At 41.4% G+C, this 21657-nt stretch overlaps 1 protein-coding gene across 1 annotated transcript; it reads left to right on the forward strand.

Annotated features, from left to right (window-relative positions):
- The first annotated feature begins 6693 nt into the window (after positions 1-6693).
- Positions 6694-20570, forward strand: slitrk6 (SLIT and NTRK like family member 6). Its single transcript, XM_023329485.1, has 2 exons — positions 6694-7199; positions 16692-20570. Exons 1-2 carry the CDS (start codon positions 7152-7154, stop codon positions 19167-19169), a joined length of 2526 nt encoding a protein of 841 aa, XP_023185253.1. The 5' UTR covers positions 6694-7151; the 3' UTR covers positions 19170-20570.
- The last annotated feature ends 1087 nt before the right edge of the window (positions 20571-21657 follow it).

Consider the following 21657-nt stretch of genomic DNA (forward strand, 5'->3'; position numbering starts at 1 on the left):
CCATCTGTGCAGAGTCAGTTAGGACAGCACTGCTGGAACCTTTGATAAAATGTGCTGGTTCCAAACATTTGATATACAATTAAGAAGTCACTTAGATGTCAGTAAATAGGCCAGATGAGGAAAGAAGCCGGATGATACTGTGTAAACTCCTCCAAAAGCAACACTAACAGAGCAGCTATTTTGACCTGAGGGGGGCTTGGGGCTCTTGGTTGCGTCAGTTAAGGGAGAAACAATGTGTGAAGAATGAGAGCTCTCCAAGTAAACTGCCTCCCATGCCTGCATGAGCTTAACAACAACATATACCCAATTGAAGAATGGTATGAAGGAATATCGTATCAGTACACTCTGTTTTTGATTGAAGGGGATTGTTGTGGTTACAAGAAGATACAGGGAACCGGTTCAATCTAGCTTGCTCAATCCATTTTCTTCTTATGCAGGATGTTATAACAGCTGAACTCAAAATATAGCCTGATTTTTAGTCATGCATGTTTTACAGAATCTCAGCTTGATCTTCATTTTAACACAAGTACACTGATTGAAAGGAAAACACTACAATCGGTGCAAAAAAGAAGAACAGGAACAACTGTTTACTTTACAGGTCTGGAAATGATGGACATAAGCATGAAATAAGTTAAGTGAAAGAAGTGTTAAGCAAAATCTGTAAAAATAAACCAGCCCTGGAGCAAAGAGGTGTGTGCAAAAATGTAATGATGGAAAGACAACATGACCTGAAATGAGTCATTCCTGACCTGAGTTAATGTTTCTGTCCATCAATCTGGAAAGTGTTATAAGACAATTTCTGGAAGATTGAAGTAGGGGTGCACCAATTGCAGATCTGACCGATCACAAATCATCAGTCTTTAAAATGTCTGACCTGCCAATTTAGATTTTTTGGTCTTTAAAGTCATTACACATAGTGACAATATCCAAAAATTATATCAGCACAAACACTGAAAACTGTCAAGAATGGTGGTGGAGGTGCTGATTTGGGAAAGTTTTGAGGCAAAAAACAAACAAAAAAAAACAAGAAACCTTGCAGTTAATGAGTCAAACCTCGACTCCTCTACATCAAGGTGTTCTAGTCAAACCTGAGGCCATTTTTCTTTACAGCTGATTGACTAAAGCTGGGTCATCAGCAGTAAACTGTTCTAAAACAGAGCAACAAATCTACAGAAGCCATGAGTAAAAAAAACTTTTGCTGCGATGGCCAAGTCAAGGTCAAGCTTTCCGTTCTCACCAGGTTACATACTTCAACACTTATGGGGTTTGATTATGTTCACTCTGTATAAAAATAAATGTTTAAAAAGCTAGTTTGCAATGATACAGAATATATTGTCTCATTTGAGCATGAAATAAAATTATTTTCTTGCTTTCTGGGGAAAATAAAAAAGATGCTTCTTTAAAATACTGTAAGAGACTCGCACATAATTTACATCCAGTTCACTTTCCAAATGTCTACTATGGTTATTCTGAGGCTCAACAACATGCAGTGCACATCGACTTCAGTCCCACACAGCTCCAGCCTGTAGACTTTTGCTTACCACACCAGCTTTGCATGATTGACAGCTCGAGGTGAGCGGTGTACAGGCATTCGATGGGATTCTGAAGTTTAAGATTTGAAGGCCCGTTTCTGCACAGTCTCCTATTGACAGGAGAACAGCCTGAGCCCTGGAAAGACTACTTTTTTTTTTCTTTCCCCCCCAATAAAAATTCTGATGCAGAGCGTGTGAGACAGGCTGCGGCACATGAGCGGCGCGGTGCTGGACTGTAGGCGGATCGACTCCTTAGGCCAAGACTAAAAAACACGCGCGGATGCGAGAGGATCACCGATATTTGGAGAGAGATTCTCCTCACGCACAACAGGCAAAGTTGTCCCCTGTCTCCGGGACGTCGTCTTTAGGGAGGATTTTCCTCTGGGCCTCTTGCAGCGGGGGCCGTGTTATTTCCGTGAGGATGACTGCAAGTGACATCAGAAGGACTAAAAGTAGAGGCAGCGAGGGCTGGAGCTGCAAAATCGACGTGCCTTCAGGTCTAAACAAATCCAAGAATGCAGCTACTGTATTATTTGTCCTCTACGACGCAGCGGAAAATGTTCCCTTGATAGAGGATTACATGGGTCATTATTGTACATGTTGCAGAATAATTATGTAAAATATGATGTAAAAATTCCCCATTAAGCAAACGTACACTCTTTGGAAGTTATTTCAGAGAGCTATAACATGAGAGCTGTTAAAATATGCATCAGAAAAGCCTCTACATGTACCCCAGCAAATCCTGATACTTGCAAAGTAACCAAATCTCCATTGCCTTCTAATAAATGTAAGGGTTTTCTGAAAAACAAAATGTTTTTGCGTATTCACCCACATGTCTGCAGCTCACGTCTAACATGGAGACAGATGAAGTTTTGCTGTTGCCGTTAGTTAATGGTGTGCTGCCCTTAAATATCTCCAGGCTCTCTTCCTCTCAGTGCACATGTTTCTGTCTGCTGCTTATCAGGCGAATGGGGGGGGGGGCGTGTAATTGTGCGCTACAATGTCTGCTCTGTCCCCTTCGATATGCAGAGGTAACATTGCACTCATTACTGAAGGAGCGCTGGAAGAAAGCGAGGGCACAGATCATGCTGTGGACTCAGCGGAAGGATTTAAACCGTTAAGTGCACCATGATTGTGATAACAAAAAAAGAAAGAAAGAGAGATGTGTTGAAACAGCTTCTGGCGAGCTGTTCCTGTCACATTCTCCACAACGCTGTTTTGTTGCTGTCATTACTCAATGTAGGCCTTTCATACACAGCGATCACTAAACGCAATTCAAAAGCCATTTTCCTGTACATATGTCTTGGTGATATACTAACACCTACGTCACCTTAATGGATTCTAGCGTGTTGACCCATAAACCATCACATCAACTTCAAAAACTTTCTTTAAAAAATAAATAAATAAAAAAAATCATACATGGGCCAAATATGAAGAAATTGGTTGACATACTGACAACTATAAGGGTTAAAAATCCATTTCTAAGGCTGTGGAAACCGTTGAGAGAGCCGCTATCCGTGAATCGGGAGAATACTAAATGGTTGTACATCTTAGAAGTTGTGGCAGAAGGAACTCAACAGAATAGTTCCAGCAGCAGATAAACAGCTGTAGGCCTCACTTATCAGAGTTGATAATTTATAATTGTCTGAAAAAAGGAAAAAATTAGCAAGATACTATGAAAAAGACCACGAGTGTTTCACTATTGAAAAAGACCAAGACAAAATTGAAACATCTGTTACATTTTCGCTTCACTTTCACACTGTACTCAGTCAAATGAACCAAACCTTTTCAACAGAGCTTGAGCATCAGTGTCACGTTAAAGGAAGCACAACATGTCTGTGTTCAGTCTTGTGCTGCTGGCGCAAACTAAAGTTAGTAAAGGAACAATTCAAAAAGTTTGAGAAACCCCAGACTGTTTGAACTAAACCAAACAAACAGATGCCAATAAGAGGCCAAAACTAATATTTTTGTGGCTCTGCTGTTCGTAGAATGTGTCAAATCCTTTCATCCGACTGAAACACACAAAAAACGATCAGAGTTTCCTCCCTGGGTTGCAGTGTGAGATGTGTTGCTAAACTAGGGGTGACTGGGTCTGAATTGGGGATGGAATATAAATTTGACTGAAATTATTCATGTAAACATTGTTTTTCATAGCCGTGTGTCCGTCCTTTCTTCTTCGGCTCGGCCTCGTTTCAGTGGAATTTACTGCAGGTGGAAGCAGCACGAAACTCATTTGTTAATCAGGTCCAGTTTATTATGAAACTCAGTCCCTATTGATGAAACCATCTGCCCATGACTGCGGCACATTATCTTTGGTTATGAGCAAAAAGTGCCTCATTGTTTGATCAAACAACACGCTGATGGAAAAAGAAGTAAATAATTAAACATAGTGTGCCGTCAGTGAGATGATAACTACCTCAACAGCGGGGCCTGTCAGCACCTCAAGCCACAAAGCATCACATGCAAACAAAACAGATACACATCTCGTCTTTTGTCTATTTTAAAACCGAGTCTACTTTGCAATTGAAATAAAGGATTTATTTATATTTCTAAAACAAGAAAAGGACAATGGGGTATTTTAAACAGTTATCTAGAAGAGGGGATATATTAATAATGGTTTTGCATGCATAGTCTGTTTAAGCTGATATCTGGAATTGGAACCCAGGTCATTTCGGGTGTGAACGAATGAGACGTTCATGTCACACTGTTGGTCATAAATCCTTTTCACTAGTTTGTACTTTTGCAGTTTTTTTTTTTTTTTTTTTTTGGAGTGGCAAAAGCAAATGAGATGGATTAGCTGCCGACAACTGATGGTGATACCCAAGACATGCTATGCTGAAGCATCTTTACTGCAAGGAACCGAGGCGTAAACATTTCAGAACGTGTCCTGTATGACAGTGACGAGGCACAATCCCATCCACAGCCATTCTTTCAACAAACTTGGATTATATCAGTTATAACCACATTTAATTTTCCTTTGGAATAAATAAAATCATTTTGAATTTGAATTATTTTGTGTCCAACCAAATTTTTCGGGAAATTGAATGAAGTCGAGCAGCTGACAATAAGTTATGAACAATTGATAAGATTGGCTACATTTACCTGTTCCTGTATTGTCTAAATAACAATGTCCATCCAGTCATCATCTAAGATTGTCCATCCATTTGTCCGTCTATGATCTGTCATGGATAAATGGACAGACTATTTTTTCTATTTCTATTCAAAGTTGTGTAAAATTCCTTTGGAAAAGTATGGAGTTTTTTTTTTTTTTATTCCATTGTCCAATGTATTACCCACCATCTGCTATTACCCAAATATAAAAGCAAAGTTTATACTATAAAATTCAGGCTTATATTTTGGTCCATTCAAGGTTATGTGAATTGAGAAACTACACTGCAGATACCGTTAACATTTAGGATAGTTGAGGTTCTTGTGTAATTTCAAGGTTATAACCTTTCCGGTTTATTAAAGTCTGGCTTCTCATTTCTCAGACGGCCTCCTCTGAGAGAATATCTAGGTTGTGTGATCAGTGAGGTCAAGCACCTCTCTGATGTTCCAGATGGGAGCAAATTTACACTGATCCATGACAAATTGGCCTGGTTTTAAGCAGCCAGTATGCTAAAACACAAGGTGAGGGGGGCATTCTTGACCCATCTGAAAGTGATCAGCCTGCAGAAAACAGCAGCTCAGAGGTTAGACTCAGATTAATCACTTACTTCCCCTAAATTACTCAGAGCAGTTTAATCAGATAAACTATTTGGCGCTTTGAAAGTTGTCGCGTGGCGGCGTGAGTCCAGATGATGGTGATGGTTTATGAGTGTCCGCGCCACAGGGAGGGTAGGGGTCAGGCTGAGCAACAACTCAGCTGGCGCTGGTAGCGCTGGAGTCGTTTTCAAGGACACAAAGTGGCTTGATTTCTGTTGGCTGTGTGATGTATTTAACATTTACTACACACCAAGACTCTAGTTTTATTTATCAAGAAGAAATTTAACACTATTACAAGTGTTATAAATGATGCACCTCCATGGTAACCTATTGTTTCCTTTTTATTTTAGACAAGTCTATTTTGGAAGCATTATCTGTTTGTGCCAGCTGTATACAGTATTGTATTTGTCCTTGGGGCTGAGAGCAGCAGGTTAATTAAAGCTTATCAATGTAAGATTATTATTATTTTATTTTTGCCCATAATTAGATAGGAACCTCATAGAGGAGGCACTCTGTCTAACAGTGACAGAGCCTTTCTGTCTGAGTTACCAGCTATGCCCCATTTAGACACCAGCAAAGTAAATTGGACCACGGGTGGGAGGAGACAGGAGTTGAAATTTGTGCAGACCAGGCAGTCAACGTATGAAATGTTACATTGCAAGAATAAAAATGATATTCTTAATAATTAGGACATTACTTTTGATGTCCTAATTAAAACATACTCTTAATTATTTTCTATGACATTCTTCCCCAGTTAATAATGAACTAAAAACAACTAAAACGACATGGAGAATGACTCGAAAAACAATGAAAATACTAAACATTTTACTCAACCGAAATCAAAAGAAATTGTTTTAAAGTAGGAAGTCAAGCCACATCTAATTTTCAGCTGCGTGGTGTAGAAAAGTGGGACAATTAAGAATAAAAATACAACACACTTAATCTAAGATTGTTTTAAATACAAAAAATGATTTTCCACATAAATGCATAAAATCTTATAGTAAAATTAGTGACATAGTAAGGTTTCCACAGATGACTAAACTGTGCGTACAATCTCTACTGGTTGTCGCTAATTTAAGAATTCACCTCCCTCAGCGCTATTCACATCTTGCCGTCAAGTCGCACACCGGCTGTTTGGCAAGGAAGAGACCCATCATTTCCCAAGTTTTACCAATGAAATGACGGAAGCTTGGTGATTTTACATAATCTAAAATTAGATTTTAGAATTTGGATGTAAAAGAATTGAGTGTTACCAAAGCTTAAAACGAATCTTATTTGTTTTATTTAAGAGATGATTGAAATACATTCAGAAAGTGGGGGGAAAAAGCAATCGGGTTCGTCATTTTATTAAAAAAAAACTTCACGTTGCAGATTTTATTTTTAAAGTCCAAAACGGAAACACATTTCCATACTGTAGTTACCCTGACAACGACTCTATGACTTGTCCACCTCTACAGCATGCAAATGACTGCGCGAGACCAATACAACTCAGATTGGTTAACTAAACAGAGCGCGGGGCGCATGCAGCGCCAGAGCAGAGCAGATCAGAGCAGAGTGCGTGTTTGACAGCTGCTGATATAACAAGAGCTGCACGAATTTCTGGAGGGGCGCAACCGTAGCCTATTTTAAATCAGTTACCTCGAATCTTCAACTTTAATCTTAATTAACTCTGCGGATGGTGTACACCCATCTACACGGGACTTGAGTGCTCAAGCTTGTCCCCTACGTGCATTGGAATAACTGGAACCCGAGAGACAAGCAGAAGAAAGGGTACACGGGAGCAAGACGGGACGGCTTTGAAGTTTATGCACCTTTTCTTTTTTTGGCTTGAACGGAGCTCATATTGGACAAGAGAGACGGCCGTTCGTTCCCTTTTCATGCGTCGGCTGCCCACATTTTAAAAATGGTACGAGTATGCTGACATTCGGACTACCCTGCTTTTCTCCACTTCGGTTTTATTCGGTAAGTCACGAAGCTGAGAATGCATGTGTGTATAAGGTGTTTAATTACTTTTAATTACAGCTGCGCACCAGTTTACTGTGGAAATTCAGGTCCAATTACGGACATGTTCAAACCAGCTTGTAGCGCAATTTGCAGCCAAATATATATATATATATATATATATATATATATATATATATATATATATATATATATATATATATAGTTTCTTAAATAAAAACGTGGGACATAAATAACATAACAGAGGGCATGTTCGACAGAAAATGACTTGGGAGGTGTGGGGTGCTTCATTATCTAACTCCAGCACACCTGGCTGTCTGCCACACACAGTTACAGTATTCCCACAGTGCCGCGCTGCCTTATGGCAACCTGGACTGATGTTGTCCGTTATTAAAGTTAACGTTGAGTGTTTGTTACTCATATTATAATAACGCATCACCGACGTGTTTGCTTTATGCAGCATTTATTATAGAGGTACATGTTGCGCATTAATGTTTTAATTAAGACTCATTTGTCACAGGTGTGTTTAATGCGCGCTGCGTCAGAGCCAATCAGAACGCCTTCAATAATAGCTAATTCGTTCAGTTGTTGGTCCTGCAGCACCGTTGTCTACTACATGAGGCTATAGTTCTTTTTTAAATGGAAGTTAATGAGGAAGGCAGTGTTCTAATTAGGTTGTGAATTGCATAATTGAGTCTGGGCTCCAATTTCTTGCTTGGATGAATCAATGGTTAATAGCCAAACAGCTTAGCTATATGTCACTGGAGTGGCGTGAATGTTTTTTCCTGGGTGATTTAGTGAGAAATGATCCTGCATGCTTCAGATTTCTATTCAGTCTGGAAAAGTTTGGATTCAAGTGTAATTAGAAAAGAAAAATGATTGTGGAATAATGTATTTTTAGACTTGCTATACTGTAAAACCTAGCCAAAAACATTGAACCTCCTGAAAAGTCTGACATTTTGACAGTGAAAGTGTAAGAGGTGTAAGATCCTGTCTTGTTGCAATAGATTCATATGAAATGATCAGGCAGCTACAGGGAATTAGGGCAAAAACAAATATGCTGTCGTAGATATCCTGCGGTTTAGTGGTGATAAGTACCTTGGCAATGAAGGTAAACAATTATGTGTTTGACCAGGTGTTTTATTGAGTAAAGCAGCTAAATAATATTGGCCTGACTGATGCAGATTTAGAGTTGCAACTTTAAGCTGCTATCAGACTGTGCTCAGGCGGAGAGGAGCAGCCCAGAAAATGTTGAATCAATCACAAATGTGCAGCGAAAAATAAAACAGGGCCTGCTCTCTTGGCTGAGCGAGTTGAACTGTCTCTTGCCACTTGAGGGGGCGGATGTCATAATTATCATTTCTCCTGGACTGCAGCGGAGAGGCCGCTGGCGCTGGCAGGATCCCAGCAACTCCGTGGGTGTATATAGTGACCATGTTGACTTTTTAGGGCGAGCCGCATCACTTCCAATTCGGAGGAGGTGGGGAAAATGGTGACGAGTAGGGGAGGCTATTCCATGTCACATTGAAATGAAATGAAACAACCTTCACCGTCTCACTCTGTGATGCTGCTGAGGCAGGTTGTTGTGGTTTTTCACCCAATACATTAGCGTGTATTAAAGTAAATGATCAGGTTGAACTTTTCGTCTAGCAAATGTTGTCGGACAAGACGCCTAGTTATTATGCTGTTTTACTGTTGTCCGCAAGTGTCTTATTCGAGACACCTGCAAGAAAATAGCCACTTTCACTAAAAAGCTCTCTTTCAAGAGGAATAGAGTAGCTGCAGGCCAGCCATCTTTTATTGGAGGACTGGTGAGTCAATAGAGTCCTCACAGGGCTCCTCATTATGTCTGTTCCACTTGGGGCACTGCTGCTCCTTAGTCTGACAAAAAATGGTGCATGATTGATAGTATTTAAATGACAAAGAGGCTTCTCGGGAGTATGATGGCTTTGTGATTCTGCTGAAATGCTTAGCGAGCAGGTTATTTAGGACAGCAAACACCCGACTGCCTTTGTTTGAAGTCAAACACTCCCATCTGTGGCACCCAGGTCACGTGTCTTTCTGTATTGTCGGTAAATGCCGCTAATCTTAACACCACCAATATCCAACCTAATCTGTTTCAGTAACAAATAAGGACTTCTGGGTATTTTAGAGATTGGCTTTTATTAAAAAACAAAAAATATACTTCCAAGCTTCTGCCCCGTGTTTTAACTGGAACCGCTCTAATTGCCCTCGGTGGCATTGCTAGTTAATTGGTTTTGTCCAGGCGGACAGGTCTGGCCAGTTGTTTAGTTGTCAGGCACTCAATTAAGTCTGCCACTGTTGCATAAAAGAGGCCATACAGACAGAAAGATTTCTAAAGTTTCCCAAATCTAGAGATTTGGAAAACTCTAAAGATTGAGACTGATTTTTAGTCTCACTGAGACTAAAACTCAGTGAGACATCTTTTTAAATTCAGAAGGGTGTTATTCTGTCTTCCATGAAAGGATTTTCCACTCATCTGCCTCTGTCTGCACACGGTTTCTATCAGCCTCTCTTATTCTGTTTCCGCCGGCAGCAGACTGGATTTCCTCGGACCAGAAATTGGTCGGCTCAGAGCTTCACGCAGGTGGAGTTTTTCAGTTCTGCCAGCTGCGCATCACAAAGCGAACCTGTGCCGATCTCTGTGTGACACAGGAGTGAATTATGCCAGCATCTGGTGAATGTACAGTCAGAGGGCAAGGCGAAGGAAGAATAGGAAGCAGTAAATTCAGACTTAGCTTTTGACCTCTTTTTCTATTTTTCCATAACAGGATATACAGATAGTAGCAGTGTTTTTGCTTGAGTAGCTGAAAGGTTTTAACCCTCAGGGCTTAAAGCTGGGGCCCCTGTTTTGATGATATGCTTCATAAGCATGCATGAGCTTAACATCCCTCTACAATGTGCCAACATGAACAATAGTCACCCAGAAGCAGATGCTTGCTTCTGGCATCCACAATGTCTTTTTAGAGAGCTTCTTCCCTAATTGTCATTAATTAGTTTCTTATTATTCCAGTCACTGGTAGGTCGACTTTATACAAGTTTGTCCAATTAATTAACCCAGCAGGATTCTGCTGAAGAGCTGGGAGCTTACCGTTCAATATAATTAGCACCTACTGACTGTTTTATACAAGTTTCACTATAAGATTTTATTTTTAGGAGGTAGCGGGGGAGAGGTGATAATACCGTGTCTGTTTATATTAACAGCAGGATGAGTTTTTGCTTGGTAACAATTGAGTTACCAAGCAAAAACTCATCAAACACTTTCCGCTGTTTTAAAAATTTTTGTAAATGTTTTTGTTAATGTTTTCTGCTTAATGAGTTTGTGAAAGAAAATCTTTTGCACTGAAACTTGTTTTGTTCCAGCTCAGTGAGCAGATTTGTCATCTCCACATATTTTAGATGTAGATTAAGTGTGTTGTCTGACAATTCTGCAAAGGTATTCATACCGCTTCAACTGGCTCCTCATTTAACAGCTTTAAAAACAGAAAATTGAACATATTTTATTCAAACTTTTTTTAATATATCAACAATGGTATCAGTAACTGGCAGGTTAATAAAAAAGAAAATCAGACCAAATGATCTGATGTCTAAATGCGGATATTATCTATTTTTTATTCAGTTTTGCTTCTATGAAATAATATCCAGTGTTTCCACACAAGTTTTTTTTTTTTCAAATTCTTTCCAAACAACATCTGTTGCTTTTGCAAGTCTATGATTTTTACCGTAGCATCAGCTGTAAGTCTTTCAGGCGTTTCTTCCATCAATATCAATATTTAGCTCCTGGAAAGACCAACCAGCTTCCCTGCTGTGAAAAAAACATCCCCACAGCATGATACTGCTACCATGTTTCACCACAAAGTGTGTTAAGATTAACAAAAACATCTGTTAACTTCAGCACGCAGCTGTATTTACACACAGAATGCCTATCTTATAATTATTTGTCTGAAGTACATTTTCTTGCATTAGATTTTATTTTAAAGCATCAGAGGTGGAAATGCTTCCCATAGTTTTCAGATTTGTGTTGCTGTCACAGAAACAGAGGTTTGGTTAAATATTTAAAGTTGAAATATTTTGGCCAGTATCTCTAAAAAAAGAACAACCTTCCATCTGATCAGTTTATCGACTGATTCAGGCTAACCACTTGTTATGAACTATGCTGGGCACCACTCAAGACGAGATGGTCTCTGCTGCATGTCATTTTTCTGCTTTTCTCATACAGCTACCTTTTTTATTGCCTGCTCTGAACAGATCAATTTCCAGTATGCCAGTCCCTGCCAGTGACTCACTGAAGAGCAGAAAGCGTCGCTTTTTAAAGCGACAGCTTTGTCGGCGACAAACATACATCTGCCGGCCGCAGATGGGTCTTCCTGCGAAATGCACCTCAATGCTGCTGTTATAACACTGCTGTTCATTTCTGGAGAACTAATTACTGCGCATTAGTTAAACAGACCATTTGAAATGCAAGCCTGGCAAATCACCCTTGCCATGGGGAGGTGAGCTGCCCTCCCTTTTCTCCTCCTATGCAGACCTGGTGATTCTATTCTTAGTGCTATCAGCATATGTTTGTATCAGGAAGTTAAGGTCCGCAAGTACAGATTTACACCAAATCTATTCTGGTTCTGGTTAATGCTAACATACTGCAGATGGAGGTAGTTTACAGAAGTTTTTAATGCTTTCAGGCTGTACAGTGTCATCCATTTCTCAGCTGATGGAGAATCTTTGACTCAGTTTTCAGCAGCGTAGTGACATCCATATGACTTTTATCCGAGTTGGACGAGCCAGCAGATCTGTGGGACGCCACCGTGGATAACAAGCCTTTCATATTCGCCTTCCCCTACAGAAAAATGGATCAGGCTCCTGCCTCGTGGGCTGTTCACGGCTCCAGCATGCATTACTTACTCTGACAGTGACAAGCACTAAACACGACTACAGCTGTGTTCATTTCCTCTCAAATTAATACACTAAGCTGTCTCCTGGATATAGTGCGCTCTATGCTGTACAGTTCAACTCAAGGTCCATGTTCTGCTCTGTTCTGTGTGTTGCTTCAGTGCCAAACTGTGACAAACGTTCAGATAAGACATATGCGGCCACAAGGCCTACAGCATCAAATTAGATATGAGAATACCAAACTATACAATACAAATCTGTTTTTTTCTTAAGCGTGTACAAATTCAGTACTCAAATATTATCTATTTAAGGATGCAGTCCTGGTCATACAGGACTTGATATGATGAGGTCTCATGATATAATGGAGCACCTCAGTGCGCCGCAACACTTTACAGCTGGCTTAAATGAAGTGTGAAGAGGCTTTTTATGGGTTTATAAGTGGGCAGACCCTGTTGTCTGCGTTACAGCAGCTGGAGGGGTTCCATGTTTGATAAATATTCCATCACTGCCTTTCCCTTCTCCTCTCGACTTCATCTCCGCGGTCCAACCCACCTAAGGTCTGCACTGCTTTTGATGTCAGACGGCGAGGAGAGCTGAGAACTCTCAGGGCCCTCACAAGACTCCTAATTGAATTGTCTGAACAGCGAAAGAAGCACATTCAAATCCATACATATGAGCGCAATTCAAGACCGGAAAAATGTTTCATCTCCTCCAGCCGTCACAGAGGAGTCGCATGGAACATTGATTGCCTGAAAAATGGATCTGTTAAAGAAGTCTGTTTGAAATACAGAAGACAGAGAGCAGCAGGCTCCTGCCTCCAATACCTCCCATCTGCAGTGCTATCATGCAGATAACATCTCCTAATAGTCCCTTTTTTCATTGTGTATTGTCCTGGAAGCCAGCAGGGCACAGTGGTGGCTGCTTCACGCAGGGACTCAAACAAGCTCTTGCTGGTAACCAATAAAAGGGAAGATATCTCCGTCCCAGCCTTACATTCCCTGTCTTGTTGCTTTTTATTGAATAAACAATTCATAATTAATGAGATTAACTAATTACATTTTAATTTTACCGTTCATAAACATTAGCAGCTGGAGATCGCAGAAAATCACACTCATGGGGTTGGTACATTTGGGGGAATGCTGAGAAAGCCAAAAGAAATTATGGAAGTTGATTAAAGAATTCCCCAGGTCAGAATAACCACGGAGGCAAAAAGAAAGAGTCCCTTTGTTTTCCTTTATTTTTTGTTTCTCCATTTGGTTGCTTTATGTCCATTTGTTCATCTGTCATTTGTCCATAACTTTCTATCCATTTGCCATTTCATTCACCTGTTGGTTCTCTTGTTCTAGCCTGTCTGTTCATTTCATTTATCCAACGTTTTGTTCATTTGCTCCACTTGCCAGTTGAATTTTGTCCCACTCTGTCCCGCTGACCATTTGTGTGTCTGTTCAGTCTTCTGTCCGACCAATCGTTTGTACTCAATTGTCAAGTTTGACAATTAATTTGCTCATGTTTGTTCATCTTTCCCCTTCATCTGTTCATTTGTCATTGTGTCTTTTTACTTGTCTGTTATTTCTTATTTGGTCATTCCTTCCTTCCTTCCTTGGGTCCTTGAAGATTTCTTAGTCTGGAACATTATGGGATTTTTACATTACAATAGGAGTAACTTCCTGCATGTTTAACACTGGGTTTTCAGACTGCAATAAACTACTCTCCTTTTTCATGTGTTCAAATCCTGGTTTTGTAGCAGCTCTATAATGAGTTTGTCTCGGGAAGATTTTCCACTGTGCTGATGTCTGACTTATAGAGATTTTTATGGCAATTTGGAGCACAAGCTATTGCTGGAGGCAACAACACACAACTAATTACTCTGGAAAGGGAGGGATTACTAGTATATTCACTTTAACATACACTGCACGCGAATGATCAATCACATTTATAGCGATCGATTTCCTTATTTTGGGAAGAAGCAGCTTTTTACGGTTATCTGCAACAGGCTAACCTCTGATTTTCCAGTCCTTGGAAATGAGCACAAGTCTAGATATGTGCCTGGAATGCCGACAGTGACCTTGCAGTTTATGTCTGAATACCTAATAGCAATGACTTGGCTTTAATCAATAATTTCCACTCGACCGCACAATAATTTATCAAAGAAAGTGAGCAACGTTATAGTGGAGAGGGAATGTCGGAGAAAGCCAAACTTCTCTCTGAGGTCTTCTGTTTGTAGTGAGAAATTGAAAGAATTTGTGTGGTGTTGCGTAACAGAGGTAGGATTTATATTTTTACTTTAGTCCACATTCCCCAGTGTCAACACACACACACACCCCCAGTATCTGCTGTAGGCCAAACACCCCGTCAGAGTGTGCCCACGCCTCATCGACTCTCAACTGGGTGGAAGTATTCTCCCGAACTTAATTCAAAAGAAAGGCTGACTATCGCGGCTGAATCATCAGTCAGAGGATTCATTCTCCAACAAACCCAGCTGAGCCGGGCTCGCCCCATTCTTGCTTTTTTCAGAAGCTAATCAGATTCATTACCAAGAAGAGCTGTCATATTCTGTATCCTACCTCTTTGAAGAACTCTGTTAGCTAACACGGCATGTCTGGCTCTTCCTTGATCTTAGAAAGATGTCTACACTTCCCCACCGGTCCCCCTGGGACTGAATTAGCTTTTGATCCGTGCAGTGTTAGTCAACTTTGTGTAATAGATTTCGATCAAATGCTGATTCTGCTTTTTGGAAAAGTCCGTTTTTATTATTCCCTTTGTCACTCAAGGGAAATTCAACTGAAATCCTCTTCATAAGAGCTCGGTTGAAAATTTAGCGAACAGCATTGCCAGCTTTTGAGATGGAACCATCAGATAACCTTAAAGGATTCAGACTGATGTCTTTAAACCAGAAACACAAAGCCCTTCATCAGTCAGATAGAGCAGCTGTCATAAATGTGGCTTTGACATGGACTGAAGCGACTTTTACATTGCATGACTCACGCTGAGAAAGTCTTAACTCAGATGAGTCAGCATGTATAAAGGGCAGAGAATTCAGTGGAATGAGAGTCATTTTTTTAAAAGTAGAAGTATCCCACACTGAGTCAGTGGAAAGGGAGCATCTTCATCTCTTTTCTTGTGTAGTCAGAAGGTTAATGTCCTTCGGTACAATCCAAATGCATTTTGGCTTCTGGAAATAAAACCCAATACTGCAGAAAATGTTATTACTTCCCACTGTCTGAATACCAATTGTGATACTAGTCATTTTTAACAAGAAACATCTCAGATGGTTTGGATGTCTTCCATTCTTTTTACTCTAAACACGTCCCGTTGCTTTCTTAAGTCATCTTAAGAGTAAATGTAAGAACAGACAGCATCATGGATATCAAGAAACACACCGGACTAGTCAGAGATAAAGAAGTTTCTAGCAACGTTGTATCAGAAAACAGCATTTCAACATTTTTGGACACCAAAAAGAGCACAGGTTATGACCAAACATGTCAAAGAAGAATTTCCAGTCAGAGCAGATCATAAATTACCTTTTTCCTCCTGCAAGCAAAACGCTTGCTGTAAGAAAATCAACCTTAAGAACACCATCAACCACAGAGAACAATGGTGGTGACAGCAGAAGGCGGTGCGCTACATGTCCTGACCAATATAAATAAACATGGTTTCTTGGTTCTATATAATTAAATTAATTTGAATGGGAAGTTAATCAGAGTTACAAGATGGTTTGGGCAAAATACAGGAAAATCCTAGGAGAAAATAACCTGCTAAAGATTGACCACTTGCTTTATTATCACATTGCAAAAATAATATTTTACCAAGTATTTGTGGTCCAGTTTCTAGTTCAAATATATTAGTATACTTTAAATAAGAGTGTTAGGTGAAACCTGACAAAGAGTAAACTAAATAAGTACTGTACATTTTCAGTATGTTAGAGGTGCTTGCTTTAAGTCAATAATTTGCCGACATTGATGAAAAACTACTGGATACCGGTGACAATCTGCCAGTGGAACAAGATATTTTTCCACATACTATAAGCCAAAATGTCCTTTTATACTGCAGATTATTTCACTTATAGCTAGTGCTTTTTCCTCAATATTTTGACTTTATAAAACAAGCTCCTATATCGTACTGAAAAGTTACTTGTCAGTTTTATCTTATTTCAAGTACACCAGGATATTTGCACTAGAAACTAGACCAAAAATACTTATTTTATTGTATATTTTAAATAAAAGGACATGAAAGGTGCAGTATATTTCCCTGTAGTTTCTCCAACCTTGCACAAGGTCTTTTGCAGGAGACAAACCTATCCAGCGTTGCAGATATGCATTTAAATGAGTTGGTGAATTTGTTTATTTTAAGGCTTTCCTTAATTGTGCCTTAATCCAATACAGAACCACTTGTTTTCTCTACATGCATATAATTACCTCATAAAGGCATGTTTGAACTCGATCTGTACACTCAGTAGAAACTATGTTTTAAAGCATGGTAATCAAAACAACCATGTTTTAAACAAAATTACCAAGTGTTTTTATTCGTTTCTGAAACCAATGTAATCAAACCACTTTTTTTCCTCTCTCCTTTCTGTCTCCACAGATATCCAGGTCCAGAATGCAGCCCTGGATCATTTTAATCGGCTTGTTTCTGTCGGCAGCTCACACCCAAGATATCTATCCCTCAAAGGCGTCGTCTTCCATCAGCGAGTCGTGTGAGTCTCTGTGCTCCTGCGAGGCAAAGGACGGCGTCCTTCATCTCAACTGCGAGCAGAGGAACATCAGCAAAATCTCCCAAATCCAAATCCCGTCAGGTGTCTCCTTCCATCTGAATCTTTACAAAAATGACTTAGTGGAGCTCCGAGTGGAGGAAATGGAAGGGCTTAGGGGCGCCCTTTCTCTGCACATTGGGGGTAATAGCATACAAGAGCTGGAGCCAGGGGTCTTTAACACTCTCGGTTCCCTGAAAAAGCTCCACATAAATAGCAATTTTCTTGTCACCCTGAAAGAGGACACTTTCCAGGGTCTGATAAATCTAGAGTTCCTTCAAGCCGACACGAATTTCATCCGGATCATCGAGCCAGGGGCATTCAACAAGCTGATCCGCCTCAAAGTCCTCATCCTCAATGACAATTCCATCGAGTTTTTACCCAGCAACATCTTCCGCTTCGTGCCGCTCACTCACCTAGACCTACGAGGCAACAAGCTCCAGACGCTGCCGTACGTGGGCTTTCTGGAGCACATCGGGCGCATCATGGAGCTCCTCCTGGAGGACAATGACTGGATCTGCGACTGTGATGTCCTCCATTTAAAAACCTGGATGGAGAACATGAGGGCACAGTCGGTCATCAGTGACGTGGTGTGCAGCTCACCGCAGCACCTGAAGGGAACCATCCTGGCTAAAGTCAAACGGGATGTTCTGTGTCCGTTCCACAAAGACCTCCCGCTGGAGGGACCGCCATCAATGGATATGGTTGTTACGCCATCGTCCAAGGTGTCTCAGATTCCCAAACAGACACCCTCCCATGTTCCCGACAGTCCCTGCGTGGAGCACTGTTCATGCCACAATCACCCTGAGGCTGGATTATTGATGCACTGTCAGGACAGAGGGATTCAGAAGGTGTCTGATATCGGAATACTTCAGGAGAGCCCTACTAAGCTGGTTATGACAGGAAACATGATCCAGAAACTCTTTAAGTATGACTTTGTCACATACGACAGGTTGGAATTGCTCAACCTGGCCAACAACCGCATTGACTACATCGATAACGAAACATTTCTCAGCCTGAGCAGCTTGAAAAAGCTTCAGCTGAACGGGAACAGGATCGAGAAGCTGTTTTCCACCATGTTCGTGGGCCTCCACAACCTGGAGTCTCTTTACCTGGAATATAACCTCATCAAGGAGATTGCGCCAGGCACATTCAACCCCTTGCCCAAACTGAAGCTGCTGTCACTGAACAACAACCAACTGAGCTCCCTTCCGGCTCAGATCTTCCGCAACGTTCCCCTGGTCAAATTAAACCTGAGGAAGAACCTGCTCATGCACCTGCCGGTGAGCAACGTGCTGGATCAGCTCAATGTGCTGGAGCAGATCTATTTAGAGGACAACCCCTGGGACTGCAGCTGCGATCTGCTTAGTCTCAAGCAGTGGGTGGAGAAGCTTAAGACAGACACCGTGGTGGGCTCTGTTCTGTGTGAAACCCCCAAGAAGGTGAAGCAGACGGAGCTGAGGAGTCTTCGCCACGAGATGCTCTGTCCTGGGTTGGAGACATCCACAGTCACACAGGGGCCCCCTGCAAACAAGGGTCTCCTGATCTCCTTAACCGACTCCATACCGCTCTCAGTGCTCATCCTCAGCCTCCTCATCTTTATCCTCATGATCATCTTCTGCTCGGCCGGATTGGTGGTCTTCGTGGTGCACCGTAGGCGGCGGAAGGCAAAGAAAAAGGCTACGGAGGAACCAGCACGGGAAAACACCAGCAGCACTTCCCCGATCCACTTACACTACAGCATGTTTGGGCAGAAGACCACCCACCACACCGTGACCCAGAGGACAGGGCCCGGTTCCTTATATGAGGACAGATCTCACAGCCCCATTGTCCAGATCTGCCGGAACCCCACCTACTGCTCCCAGCACAAGGGCCACGACTCAGATCTGGATTACAGTCTGGATGATCCAAAGCACCACGTCTGCCGGAGCATCATGGAGAAGGAGAACACCTCCCCGCTGACGGGAAACCCCAAGTTCAGGGCCATAGCTGAGGAGCGGCCGGGGGACTTCGTGACCCTGGGGACTCCCAGCTCTCTGTACAGGAACATCCTGGAGAGAGAGAAGGAGCTTCAGCAGCAGCTTGGAATAACCGAGTACTTCAGGAAAAACCTGCCGCAGCTGCAGCCTGCCATGGACATGCAGGTCCCAGGGCACCAGGAGGAGCTAAAGCTAATGGAGGCGATAATGTATTCTAGACCACGCAAGGTCATGCTGGAACAAACCAAGAACGAGTACTTTGAGCTCAAAGCGAACCTGCACACGGAGCCGGACTACTTGGAGGTTCTGGAACATCAGACTGCGTTTAACTGAGCTGACATACAGTATATATCATGTCTAAACCAAGTGCCTTGGCCTGTTTGCCCTCTATTTTCCACAGTGTGAAATGTAAAAACATAGAAATATGATAGATATATAGATATATATACACACAGGCACATGTGTTTATTGTAGCACAGAATGTATCTTTCCGTTTCTGCTCATCTGTTGAAGGTGGAATATTGTAGAGATGCACCAATCAGGCTTTTTCCGGCTGAGACCAATTTCTGTTTTACTCTGTGCCAAATTTTATTTTACACTTCTTTAAGAGGAATTCTGATGTATGTCATCAATAAAAAACAATTCAATTGAGGTTTCTTTTTCACCTTACCTGTATTTGAACCTGCTGACGGAGGGAAAATCGTCCCGATTTCATCTCTTGCCAACTGATCGGTGCATCCCTACTAAGCATTTTCAGCCAAATCAAACCTGGAAGAAGCTGTGGCTGTCTGCAGAGCAGGCCTGGGTTAAAACCCACGCTGAAATCCACTCTATCAGCTTTTTACATGTGATTAAATTTTCATGCTCCTACAGCAGCCGAGCGAATTGATCCACGCAGCACAACTCCCTCTCCCCCACTCCCCCCACTCGGCCTCCTCCCAGGATAAAGCAGATGTTTGGAAAGAATTGAGTGAATTTCAATCAGTGCTTGACCCAGAATTCCGCTTAATCAGTCTATCCCGATTCTGGCCGTGACCTGATTACACCACCCCCCCCTCCTGTCAACCCCCCATGAGAGCAGCTTTAACGCTGGAACCAGAGTTCTCGTGCCGTAGAGTCAGCAGTTCGTACAGCCAAGTACATTGAAAAAGGAAGAAAAAAACAAAAACACAGCGATAGGAGTGAGGTTCTCCTCCTGACAGATGATTGATCCAACGCGCTGCAGAGCTGCAGTCAGAGGAACTTTATTTTTATACAGACTGAGGCAGATCAGTCAGAAAGTGGAGTACAGTATCTACACAACTTGTACAAAACGCATTGCACTATTTAAAATGCCATAAGATGGTGCATGACAATCAACAAGAGTCCTGCTGAAACGGTTTAGTTTTCATTTCTGCCAGAAACGAGCCGCTCACCATGTGCTCATTTCATGTGGGAGACCGACGCCATTATATTTCTGTTGAATTCATTAAAAAAACAACAAACAGCCAGGAACAGTTGAAGACAGAGACATTTGCAGAGTGGACCGGATTTACGTTCCCTGTTTTCAGAAACAGCTCATGTAAGCACACTCTCTGTAGCTTTTCTACTTTAACTAGATTGACTTATTTATTCTGTATATTTTGTATATACTTCTGTTCCATTTTATCTTTGGGTTTTGTGTGCCTTCAGTGCTGTACAGAATATAAACAGAAGTTGTATCTGAAAGAGGAAAAATAAAGAATTGCTATATGATGTGACTCTGCAAATTGTCTGCTTCTCAGCAGTGCTCCGCCTCCTCACTAATTAACACACCAGGTAACCTGGACTGCAATACTACGACTTTTTCTCGACATGTTTTATCTGTCCTCTGCAGTGCTTATGGATATTTAGGTGGATGTACATGTTTAAGCTGCATTTCCTTCTTTTTCCTGCTGTGGAATAATTCCACCCCCCACCGATTGGAGCAAGCGTAGTCTTTAATCACACTGCAATGCCTTCAGAGTTCTTTCCTTTTCTCCATTTCATCTGCCGATCCTCTCATTTTCCTATAATAACCCGCAGATCTAAAGTTCTGCTGCAAGAATACATATAGGCTCTGAAGCTTGAAATGCGCAAGCACACAATCTGGCATGCAGCGCTGGCATCTAAAAACAGAATCCCTCGTCTGCATGAGGAAAATAGCTATATATTTACATGCACACATTGTTTCAGCAAACAAGCAGCTTCTACTCATAAGCAGCAGGAGCCTTACCTCAAGGTGTGACTTTAGCAAAGTAAGTAAGCTAAATACGAATGTGAAAATAATTCAGAGATTAAATATTTTAGATTAGCTAGTGTACCAGACAGGTTGAAATGTTATTACTTGACTGGTGCTGCCCAGATGCCCTTCAAACATCCTACATCAGCTGTCACTAAAGTCAAATTTCAAACCTCCAATGTAATACACAGTTCCTTCTGACAATATTAATAAACATCTCGTCACTAAACCTTTCAGCACCACCCTTAATGGAGACTTTGGGTTATTCCTGCCAGATTTGCACACATTGAAAATGAATTTCTTGCCCATTTACAGAGTAGCTCATGCGATGTCGGATTCCACGGTGTCTGTGAGCTGCGTTTTCAGCCCTTGCTACAGAATGAGTGTGGTTTGATTATTGTATGTACAGAGATGCTGCTGGAAATGTAAGCTTGTACCTCAGTCTCAAACCATTTGCTCTAATTGCCTTGTTGAATGCCATCCAGTTTCCATGTTTAGAAGGTTATTTTTCTGCATCTGAACTTGAGCTGAAACAATTAATCATGATTAATTGATCATTCAAATAATCATCAACTAATTTAT

This window comes from Xiphophorus maculatus, chromosome 24 (assembly GCF_002775205.1).
Source record: "Xiphophorus maculatus strain JP 163 A chromosome 24, X_maculatus-5.0-male, whole genome shotgun sequence".
Taxonomy (NCBI): domain Eukaryota; kingdom Metazoa; phylum Chordata; class Actinopteri; order Cyprinodontiformes; family Poeciliidae; genus Xiphophorus; species Xiphophorus maculatus.